The 12694-nt window shown below is 38.7% G+C and overlaps 2 protein-coding genes across 2 annotated transcripts in view; one reads left to right on the top strand and one right to left on the bottom strand.

Moving 5' to 3' along the window:
• Positions 1 to 12694, bottom strand: part of Lim3 (Lim3 homeobox protein) — a 310687-nt gene that overhangs the window by 67795 nt on the left and 230198 nt on the right. The gene's annotated exons all lie outside the window — the stretch shown is intronic.
• LOC141394797 (uncharacterized) lies at positions 2896 to 12116 on the top strand. The gene is made up of 3 exons (XM_073969691.1): positions 2896 to 2965; positions 11014 to 11172; positions 11242 to 12116. The coding sequence occupies exons 1-3, from the start codon at positions 2896 to 2898 to the stop codon at positions 12114 to 12116; spliced, it is 1104 nt and encodes a 367-aa protein (XP_073825792.1).

The following is a 12694-nucleotide window of genomic DNA, read 5'->3' as shown; positions in this document are numbered from 1 at the left end:
CGTGTGCGGTTGCTGTCGTGGGGAGTGCGGGGGAGTTTCATAATCAGACGACGAGGGTGTTTCGTAATCCGATGACGGACTCACTGGAGCCTGTATCCACGCAGCATGCAGCAACATAGTCCCTGTCGTAGTCCCTCACGTGGACAAGTCCAGAGCAACCCCTTAGATGCACCCACTCCTGACATCTATTGCATCTCACCGAAGGTTGGATATGGGTGAAGATGCGAATGTGACAAACTGAGCACAAATAAATTGGTCCTGGGTTTTCCTCCGTCCCGGCAAGACCAAAATAATTATTAGCAGGCATTCCGGGTTATGCCCAACACAGAAAAACGAAACAAATACGAACACATGTACACTGAGGTGGGAGCCGCTGGCCGGAACGCTGATGTTGTGTGGTTCCGGGTCAATCCGGTACGAAAGAACCCGCTGCTGTTGGGATTGTTTACTGTGTAATTCTTTGTTATACCCTCAGCCTTTAGGCTAGAAAGGGTATATAAACTTTCATACGAGCAAAATGTGCCCCATCGAAATAATGGTTTTAAACCCCAAGTATGTTTGGACGAAATGTGTTTCAGATAATTTGGAGTTGATTTAGCAATGTCCGTCTGTCTGGCTGGCTGGTGCGCACGATAACTCTCGAACGGATGAACCGATTCGGTCCAAGTGTTGGCTTTCGTAATATTTTGTCCAAACTTAGTTTAAGTTCGAAGATGAGCTATATCGGTGCACTCCTTCCGGTACCTCACCCACAAAAGTTCCAAAATTTTCGGCAAATTTGTGGGCATGATAGCTCTTGAAGGGAGTAACCGATTTGGTCCATACTTGGCAAATCGTAAAATTTCTACCAGACTTAGATGAGGTTCCAATATCGACTCAATCGGCCCACTCCTTCGGGTACCTCCCACACAAAATTTCGGATAAGTTCAGTTTAGGACCTGCTCTCGAATCGCTTTGATTTTTGTTGTAACAACTTGTATTCACTTCCCCCCATACGACGGTACAAGTTCCATCAGGGGCAAGACCATACTTCCTGAGAAAATGGCCGGAAAGATGCAAAAAGCCCCTATGGCACCTTGTGTAGTGGTTGGAGCGCATGACAACTCTCGAACGGATCCGTCGATTCGGTCCAAAATTTTGCCTTCGTAATATTTTATCAAAACATAGTTTAAATTCTAAGATGGACTATATAGGTCCACTCCTTCAGGTACCTCCCCCACAAAACTTCAAAAATGTTCGGAAAAAAATTGCGCACGATAACTCTTGAAGGGAGTGACCGATGTAATCTACACTTTGCACATCCTAATATATCTTCCATATATAGATCACGTTCGAATATGGACTATATTTGTCTACTCCTTCTGGTACCTCCATTACGACGGTAAAAAAATTTTTCAGGGGCAAGTCCATATTTCTTGGGAAACAGCCCGAAAGGTGTAAAAAACCCCTATGTCACCATATGTGGCGGTCGAAGAGCACGATAACGCTCGAACTGTTCAACCGATTTGGTCCAACATTTGGTCTTCGTCATATTATATCCAAACTTAGTTTCATGGGCAATACCGATCCACAACTTTCGGTACATCTCCCCAATATTTAAAAAATGTCAGTAAAATGCTAGGACGATATCACTTGAATGGGGCAACCAATTTTGTCCAAACTTTGGATCTCCTAATATTTTATAAAACTTAAGTTTAACTTCTAAAATGGCCCATATCGGTCCTCCCTAAGGGTACCTGCCCTACAAAAGTTCAACATTTGTGTCTTAGTGCAGTTAATTCTTAATCCACATTTTTGTCGGAAAGTTCAAATGTCCAAAAAGGGCCACAACATTCTGAAGAGACCTTAAATACATTCGATCTGTCCGGAGGTGAAAGTTTCGCTTCACATTGGCTGAGGGTATATATCTGTCGGCAAAGCCGATTGACACTTTTTTACTTGTTTTATCTTACTTTTGCATATAAAGCATTAAAAATGTAGAAAATGCCCGTAAGTCCACCGTTATTAATTTTTGCCTCAAAAGCAGGACACATTACCTATAGTGCAACGATGTGGAGGCAAAATCCATGCCTATCTGACTACTCTAGCAAATTTTATTTAGAGATAAGAAACTTACAGCTATTTGCGCGAAAATACGCATCAACCATTTTCACGACATAGACAAAGTAGGTAAGGATGATATTGGAATTTAAGGTTGGAGACAGGACAATACCATCAGTCCAAAACCCAAACATACTCGGCGTGATCATTGACAACCATCTTACCTTCTCGAAACATACATTCGCAGTAAAATCCAAAGTTAAAAAAGAAAATAGGATGTCAAACACAAGGGGCAGGACGACGGGCATCCCTTTGGATTTAATTTTTAAGCGGCACCCAGTAGAAAACGTTGCAAACCACCCAATCCAATAATCTCCATCATCCACACATTCTATACACAGCACTTACTAATTTTATTTCTCCATTTTAAACACACGGACGAATCAGGCAAACGGCCGTTAAAGCTACCATTCTAGCCCACTGTCCACTGAAAGAAAGTTGAATGATGCATGTCGCTGGTCAATTAACACCTTTACGGTATTTGTGCCGAACAGATCAGAATAAGTTCAATAGTATTTACAAAACCGTTCAGTCATAAACGAGTCTTAAGAGCGGACAGTCGCTGACAAGTTTTTATAACGCGAAAAATATTAACATTTGTATCCGTTAACCAAAAAAAAAAACTACCGTCAAACTTATTACAAAGAAGAAGTGAAGACAATGGTTTCGCCTTTTCGTAATTCCGTAGCTGGCGCCATAGTGCTTTTGATTATTGTTTTATTGCAAACTTATCATGAAGTGTTGTGTCAAAACTTAACTTTGCCAATTGGAAATCAAACAGAAACAATATCAACTATGGAATCTTCTACTTCTTCGGCAAGATCAGCAACGGAAGCGGTGGCAACGAGTTCGAGAAAAGCGCGTTGTGAGTAGTTTTTAAATTTTGGAATTTTTTAAGATTTGTGTGAGTGGAAAGGGGAAATTTCCACAGAACTTAGTCATCTCAAGCATCACGCCGTCGTTGGGCCTGATCGACGTAACAAATGTTTGCTCTAATAAATTATCGAAATAAACAAAAATAGAAATGTTGAATGAGAAACGCAAACTCATGGACAAAAAATTGGTTCATTGTCACATTCTCAAACTGGGTCACACGCTTCAGTAGCGAAAGTGATTGGAAAATACTTTCAATTGTTAGATTGATAATGTGAAATTATAAAAACAAAAATCTATAGGTTTGAACTATCTTCTTCTCACATGCCTCATGAGTCTATGGTGAAATCCTGAGGAGAAAGACAAACAGACTGCTCCACACAATATTAATCTTAAGGTGCTTTAAAATTTTAAATAATCAGAAACGTCATTAGTAGTCAACCGCCAAGACCCGAGAAAACTTATTTCAGTCCCAGGACATATGGTGTTAAAAAAAATTCCAGTGCTTGTCTAAAATACTATCAAAATTTCAACAATGGTAATAAGGAGTTTAATCAGCGCAAGGTTGAATGGAAATGTTAAAAAATGGCGCCCAATTATTGGTTTGTTATTTTTTGGATGTTGAGAATCCAAGCCCAGCACTCAGCTTGCCTAGCATTGCACATATTTAGCGCAAAATTCAATGAAAAAACATATTAAGAAAATTCAATACCCAAAGTGGCGCCCAATCACTGGCTCGTTTTGCGCGCCAATTCAACGACGATTTCTTTATGAGCAAAACCAAAGAGACAATTCATTGAGAATAAAATGAAGTGTCTATCAGCATCAATAGTCTCACTAACTAACCAAAGATTAGCAACAAATGACTTTTGGTGGCTACGTGAAAGCCACACATAGACAAATGGCTTTGCAGAAACGTTACTTTGGATATTTAGCACTTTGGTCTTCTTCAGCCAAAAGGGTGCTAATAGAACACTTCACCCCAACCTCTTTCACTTCCGTTACATTTCAAAGGCCTCTCCATCTCTCTGTTACATCTTGTTTTAACTAGAATAAAATGGTTGATGAATGAAAGTGCTAACTACGCTATGATACCCTAAAATTTCTCTCCCAGTATTGCTCGTGCCATATTAATTAATGGGTCACGTTCGGTCCAATAATAACCTTCCTCATTCCTCAGTGAAAGTAAATCTCAAATAAACAAAGGTTTAATTGGCCCATCATGATTAATTTCACGTCACCGAAGAAAGTAAATCGCACATATCAAAACTAGATTTTTTCTTAAGATTTTTATAGAAATGCCATAGAACGCTTATGTGAAATTTGGAACCTTGACTTTTCAAAAAAAAAAAAAAAACTTTTACTGGTAAAGCTGATAAAAATTGAGGTGTTAATAAATATCACTAGGGAAATATATTTGTATTTAATCTAGAATGGCTAGAATTTCCCACAGTTCATGTTCTCCAGCCAAAAATGTAACCTACTTTTTTACATAAAACACCAAAATTTTCGACTCACATCGATTTGAAATACATATACAAAGTTGAAGCTTGACACGAACTCGGTAGGCTGCATACTCATATAAATCCAATGCTTAGTGATGTTTAATAGATCCTTTGTGTCCCGGTAGCGAATCCCGAGGAAGAATCGCAGATTAATTATATGGAAGATCTTTAGAAGATTAAAATATAAAGAAAAATTGTTGTTGTTTTAATATTTTAATATTTTAATGGGATTAAGCCAGACTATTTTGAAAAAAACAAAATTGCAAACGCTATCCCAAAAAACGCCACAATGCACACTGGTCGATGTCAGCAAATCTCTGCGACAATTCAGCAAATAGTCTCTTAACATATCATATTTTAATATTCCAGCACTGTTTTTGTAATTGATAACGGTATTTAAGAAAACAAAACAGAAAAAGTTTACATTTACGTATGATCTCTTAAAAACGTTAAAAACATCAGTAAGGTTGTGACTTCTTACAAGGCAAGTAACTCTAAATTGAAAGGATAAAAGTATTTTTTTCGAAATGGAAGTTTAAGTACAAGGTTTTCTAATTACTTTTACATAAAAAATTTTACACATTATTTGCCTAAAATGTGCTTGAAATCACATTTTTTATAATACCATTTTGTGGATGTTTTTTTTTTTCAAGTCCTAAAAAATTAAGTTGAGTTTTACTAACTTCGCCATCTTTCGCCACTCTCCAAATTTTTTGAAGAATGTTCGAAATAGTGTCAAGTTTACAAAAAAATTGGTTCCAGCTGCATATATTTGCATTTCCGTGTGTGACATTAAAAATACTGACGATGTCTCTGGTTGTTTCAGTGAATATGCCGTATTACTGTATTCTCAGTTTCTTCTTTGTTTTGTGTTTTAATTGTTTGTTTTGCTTTTTTTTCTTTAAAGATTTAGACATTTTTCTTTTAGGATCTACTTATGAGTGTATTTTTTACATTTGTATATTTTTGATATATGTATGATGCTGCATATAATATGAAAAACAAGTAAAAATGTAAAGTTCGGTTGCACAGAACTTTATTATATCCCGTACCATGAAATATTCTGACCTCAAATGGAATAATTTGTTTCCTTTCCTGTCCACGATACCAGTCGGAGACGTTTTTGGACCAGTAAGAACTCCAAATAGAAAATTACAACCAATTCGAACCGAAAATATAGATAAAACCCTCAAAATAACTGAAATAGGGAGGTACCGTAATATGAGAGCTATACCGAAACTTGGACCTAAGACCACAATTTTTGGCGCAGAAGGTTTTTGATCATTGGGAACTCCAAATGGCATATTACAACCCAGCAAAATTTTATGAAAGTGGTTCCATGAGATGCCATGATTTCACTGGATCTTTTGCATTGGTTCAAATGAAGTCGTGAAAGATCCGATCTTTTCTCAGCATTTGAAACCATTCAAAGGAAGTCGTGATAGATCCGATCTTTTCATCAGCATTTGAACCCATTCAATCGATCCAATAGAGATGGATTTTGTGTTTTTATTTATACACATGTATATATTTTTTCTTTTACTTATCTAAGATTTATTACGCTAGGAAGTACCAATCATTGAGCAAAAAATAGAGTCGGACTCTTATAGCGATAACATATTGGTATGTACAGTAAAGTGTTAACATGAGAACTTAGAACTATTATTGTCTTGTTCTAAAAACATTATGACAACGTAATATACGCTACATGCAATGAATGAACATTTGAGTATTTATGTTAATACGATGTAAATGGGATTGCAAGGCTAGCTCTCGGCCTTATCCCGTAGCTAACAGAGCTTATTTGTCTGTTTATAATAAATAACAAGTGATCCAAGGCTATAGTCGGGTCGGGGCCGACTATGTGATACCCTACACCACTTCCCCTGTGCATAAGCTTTTGACTGGTAAAATTCAAAATATTAAAATTGGGATAGCTTAGCGCCTTTGCTCTGAATGTCTTCATTAATACAGGTCAATTTTATTGAAACGCGTTTAAGTTCATCGTCAGAATAACTCAAATAAAAAAATGGAAAAGTGGGATGTATGCCAACCATCACATTCCGACCCCCGCATAATATCCGACCATTACTAAAATCAATAGTTTTATTCCTCTGTGGGACCCCCATTAACACCCAAAATTTCGTGACGATCCGATCAAAATTGCAACCTGTAGCGTGATTACGAAGAAATGGAAAAATGGGATGTATTAACGACTATTGCGATATCTCCGTTATTTGGCCACCTACGTCAACCTACATTGCATCATTGTAAAGATGAGATTTTCTACTTTCAGCTTCAGTCTTTGTTTTTGGAAGGTTTCCAACCAAAGCTGTCATATTCGTCATTATTATTAAAATCGCAAAAATGAAAAGTTGTGTTCTATTAACGGCTATTACGATATCTTCGTTGTTTGACCACCTACAACAACACACTTTACATCGTTGCAAAGGCGATATTTTCTACTTTCATTAGCAGGTTTTGCTTTTGGCATACCCCCTATAGAAGCTGAGATATTCGGTTTGGAAAAAACATTGTCTTTTTCTCCAAACAAGTTTTTTGCCCATTCCGACCCCTAAATATTATCCGACCATCCCCAAAATAAGTAGACTTTTTCCCCTGCGGGACCCCCATCAACACCCAAAATTTGGTGACGATCCGATCAAAATTACGACCTGTAGCGTGATTTCTTTAAAAGTGGAAAAATGGGATGTATTACCGACTATTGCTATATCTCAGTTATTTGGCCACCTACGCTAACCTACTTTGCATCATTGTAAAGACAGGATTTTCTACTTTCATAGCCAGGTTTTGTTTTTGGAAAGTATCCAACAAAAGCTGTCTTATTCGTCATTAGAATTAAAATCGAATAAATGAAAAGTTGGGTTCTATAAGCGACTATTGCGATATCTTCGTTGTTCGACCACCTACGACAACCTACCATACATCGCTGTAAAGGTGATATTTTCTGCTTTCATTAGCAGGTTTTGCCTTTAATATACCCCTTATAGATACGGAGATATTCGCTTTGAAATAAAACGTTGACTTTTTCCGCAAATTGGTTTTTTGCCCATTCCGACCCCTGATTATTATCCGACCATCACCAAAATCAATAGGCTTCTTCCCCTCCGGGACCCTCATCAACGTCCAAAATTTGGTGTCGAGCCGATCAAAATTGCGACCTGTAGCGTGATTACAAGGTTTAGATGGACAGACGGACGGACTGACGGACGGACACACATAGCCAGATCGACTCAGCTCGTCGAGACATTCCTTTTGGTATATATAAGTATGGGTCTACGACCATTATTTCGATGCGTTACAAACTTTTTGGCCAAAACCAACTTATAATACCCTCCCCACATAGTGGTGTAGGGTATAAAAATAAAGTTTCCTTGTCTGCTCTAGAGAGCCCTGCTCTACAAGTCGATTTGTAGATCCCTACATTTTCAAAAGGTTCGTAAAATAAAATTCACGAAATTAATTTGCAGTTAGAGTCCATGTCGAAATCTGTACTGCGGAGGAATTAAACTATGTTGCGAGTAGCGGCGGTGCTTAAACTGCAACAGCTGGGCGGCGGAATCTCAAGTTCTCAACCTGTCGTTCCCGAAGTCTGGAAAATATACCAGCTACTGAAACCTGGCAAGGATGCCAGCAAAAGTGAATCTTACAGACCGATTTTGCTTTTGTTGCCCGTAGCAAGGAACCTTGTGGCTTTAGTTCTCCCCAGCATCAGAAATAACTGTCTAGTTGTCGATCAATAGCATGAGATCCGCAAGCAACACAACAACTGCGCTACACGCCATCTCTAACATATTAGTCGAGGACTCAACCAAAGTAAGCCGTGCGATAGAACAGTGATAGTAGTGATAGTAACCCTTTGAGACTGTCAAGCACTCCACGCTGTTTGAGTTCATCGAGCAGACTACGCCTGTCGTGCCTAGAATTTAGGATAAAGATGTCCGAGACCCGTGGAGTGAAACTTGGAGTTGTCCGAGGTGATATTGCAGGAACTGTCTAATCTATAACGTATGCGGATAATGGTGTCAGGTGCCTTCCCTGATGAAATTTGTGAATGGCTGAACTCATTTTTGTCTGATCTTACCACCCTTTTCCACGCGAGGAATATACAATTATCAGCCAATAAATCTACGGCCACTTTGTTCACCACCTAGGCGGCAGAGTTGAGAACAATAGAGTTGAATGTCATGGTCGATGGGAGCAAAACAAGGATAAACAAGCCTATCAATCAGGGTTAAGAAGTATTCACATGAATGTAGTCGCAGGTTCAATAAACAACTATCTATCGTCTGCATGCGGTCCTCGGAGAATATCGACCATTTATCTCAGCTGAGGAGCGACAGCTGTCTGGATAAAAAGTATTTTTGGCTCAATACGCTCGGGATGGTGCTGCCGTCTAAATTTCTATAGGGCAATGTTTCATGACACAAAAGATCTGCTCAGCATCAAATCTACTAACAAACTTCAATATGTAGCCACATTCATTAAGCAGAAAAATGAACATATAAACTACTGTTACAACAACAAACTGCAATTATAATTTAATTATAGTTATTTCATAAATTGTTTTGAATAAATAAAAAAGCCATGCAAATCATATTTCGATACAGCATTTTCCGAACAAGACGTGAAAAATTTATGCCAAAGGGTTGGAGAAAATGACATGCCAAAGATTAGCGAAAATGCTATTCTAGGAAATTAATTAAGATGACATGCCAAAGAATTGGTATAGATGCCATTCTACCGAGTTAGTGAAGATAACATGCTTAGGATCTGAAAATGAATTGCATCTTTTGGGGGTCACGCTCTTGTAAAAAGAATGAGTGAAGATGCTAAAAAATGACATTCCATTTCACTTGCACCCATTCTTGAATAGCATCTTTGGCATCGAACATTTTGCTGGGAACCAAATCGGGCCGAAAATGTTGATAAAATCTTCAAAATACTGAAAAAATCAGATTGATCCGACGATTATAAATATTTTTGTCGCACCTTCCCATACAAGTGGGACGCACAGTGTTTCTGAATAAAGAATAGAAGGAGGAGATTTCTTTTTATACCCTCAGCATTTATGCTAACGAGGGTATATACACTTACATACAGGCAAAATGTGCCTCATCGAAATAATGGTTTTAGACCCCAAGTATGTTTGGACGAAATGTGTTTCAGACAATTTGGAGTTGATTAAGCCATGTCTGTCCGTCCGTCTGTCTGGCTGGCTGGCTGGTGCGCACGATAACCCTCGAACGGATGAACCGATTTGGGCAACATTTGGCGTTAGTAATATTTTATCCAAACTTAGTTTACGTTCGAAGATGGGTTGTATCGGTCCACACCCTCCGGTACCTTCCCCTACAAAAGTTCGGGAAACAAATTTGTGCGCACTATAACTCTTGAAAGGCAGTAACCGATTTGATCCATACTTTGCACATCGTGAAATGTCTACCCGACTTAGATGAGGTTCCAATATGGACTCAATCGATCTACTCCTTCGGGTACCTCCCACACAAAATTTCGGATAGGTTCAGTTTAGGATCTGTTCTCGAATAGCTTTGCTTTGTTGTAGCAACTTGTATTCACTGCCCTTCATACGACGGTACAAGTTTCATCAGGGGCAATTCCATACTTCCTGAGAAAATCGCCTGAAAAGTTCAAAAAACCCCTATGACTCCGTGTGTAGTGGTTGAAGCGTAGGATAACTCTCGAACGGATCTGGCGTTTCGGTCCAAAATTTGGCCTTCGTAATATTTTGTTTAAACTTTTTTTCAGTTCGAAGATAAGCCCTATCGGCCTAGACCTTCAGGTACCTCCCCCACAAAAGTTCAAAAATTTTCGGAAAAATGTGCGCACGGAAAATAAAAACCACCTTCAGCTTCTATTTCTATAAAGACTTATTTTGCTCGTTTTTGAAGATTTCATCCGTTCAAGGGGACTTCTTTCAGAACGTCTACAAATACTACCCTTCAGGTCGTGACTTCCCTCTCAACTATGAATGAATCGCGATTCTGCTTTTAATTTAATACTATGGGACTTCCTTCCGAATTCAAAAGACGTGTCTAACAACATCACTTAAAGAGAATTCGAAAAAATCTGTGGTTCCTCCTAACCTCAAGGAACCACATTTTTGGGGAGTCAATAACTTTGGGAAAAACGGCAGACACGTGTCTTTTATTGTCTTCTAATACACTGCGGTGTCACAATGAAATTAATTTTCCAGGACTTTAAAAATTACACACGCTATCATAGTGGCGCCCAACTTAGGACGCCATAGAAAGGATGTTTGGTGTCCATAATATACCTATGTATATCAAGCTGATAATTATTGTTGATATAAATTATAACAAAATTGAAATTATTTCGTTTGCTTTCATGTTTATATGGTTTTTATTGTTGTGGCGCCCAACGTGGGGCAGCAAGTGCATTGCATTGCAGTACACTATTTTTTCTCATATTCTCCTACAAATCCTTATCAAAAACTAATGTAATAATTCTTCCTTTCCCTTCTCTTTTTCAGGGTTTCCCTTCTATACAATAGGACGTTTTCAAAATGAAGTGTGTAAGGGACAGAATAATCTCCATGGTACCTGTATGGTGCGTGGAGAATGCAGTGATAATGGTGGTGTCTCGGCTGGAACATGTTCAACCGTAACAAAACAGGCTGTTTGTTGTATTTGTAAGTCTAAAGACGAAATCAGACGGATATACGAAACATAACTAACCTCTGGCAAAATTTCTCTTTCAGATCAAAAAACTTGCGGTGCCACAACACAATACAACAACACTTACTTCTACAATTCCGGCTATCCCGGTACATATGGTGGCGGTGGACGCTGTTCAATTGTTGTACAACCCTGTGATTCAAACATTTGCCAGTTGAGAATTGATTTCCTTTCGCTGTCATTGGCTCCACCAACTGGTGATGGTTTTTGTTCAACAGATTCTCTAATTATTACCGGTGGTTCTTCAAGAGTTCCGGCCATTTGTGGTGAAAATTCCGGACAACATGTTTATGTTGACTTCAATGGCGAATCCCCAATTACCATCACAGTTGCCACCTCAGCTGGCTACACCTTTAATCGCCAGTGGCAATTTCAAATTTCCCAAATAGCATGTGCCTCACCAACCCAAGCTCCTTCAGGATGTCTACAATACTATATGTCGGATAGTGGTACCGTTGCAAGTTTCAATTATGTCTCAGCACCCAACTCCTTGCCCAACTCTATTGGTGTTGCTGGTTCGCGGCAAATTGCCAATCATCAATATGGCATCTGCGTACGCATGGGAGCGAACAAATGTTCCATAACATGGTCTCAAGTGGGTTCGGATGATTATTCATTTACACTGACCAATGATGTGGGTGCTGTGGATCCTTCGCTGTTGGCCACATCGGCGGTACAAAGCCAAGATTGTAGCACCGATTTTATTACAATACCCAATCCTACGCAGGGCGGTGCAACTTTGCCAAGTGATCGATTTTGTGGATTGGGATTGGTGGCAACGACAAGTTCCACTAAGCCGTTTGTGCTGTATGTCAATACGGATGGCAATGAAGATTTTGACATATCAAATCGTGGATTTTATTTGTCATACTCACAAGGTGGTTGCCCTATATTGTGAAGGGCATCCGTGGGATGGCGATGAATAAAGGACTGATACATTTATGAAAAAATGGTTTTTGTGTGATTTTAATCAAAATTAAAGGGAATCAGAAGGTGGTCTTCTTCAAGCCCATTATGTGATCTATAGCCGTGGATTTTTTAAACAATTTTTCAAGCCCATCCTATGCTCTATAGGCGTAGATTTTTAAACAAATTTTCAAGCCCATCCTATGCTCTATAGGCGTGGATTTTTTAAACAATTTTTCAAGCCCATCCTATGCTCTATAGGCGTGGATTTTTTAAACAATTTTTCAAGCCCATCCTATGCTCTATAGGCGTGGATTTTTTAAACAATATTTCAAGCCCATCCTATGTTCTATAGGCGTGGATTTTTTAAACAATTTTTCAAGCCCATCCTATGCTCTATAGGCGTGGATTTTTTAAACAATTTTTCAAGCCCATCCTATGCTCTATAGGCGTGGATTTTTTAAACAATTTTTCAAGCCCATCCTATGCTCTATAGGCGTGGATTTTTTAAACAATTTTTCAAGCCCATCCTATGCTCTATAGGCGTGGATTTTTTAAACAATTTTTCAA

The sequence above is a fragment of the Musca autumnalis genome, unplaced genomic scaffold (assembly GCF_047663935.1).
Source record: "Musca autumnalis isolate F117 unplaced genomic scaffold, ASM4766393v1 scaffold_2, whole genome shotgun sequence".
Classification (NCBI taxonomy): Eukaryota; Metazoa; Arthropoda; class Insecta; order Diptera; family Muscidae; genus Musca; species Musca autumnalis.
This window is presented reverse-complemented; position numbering and strand designations above follow the sequence as displayed.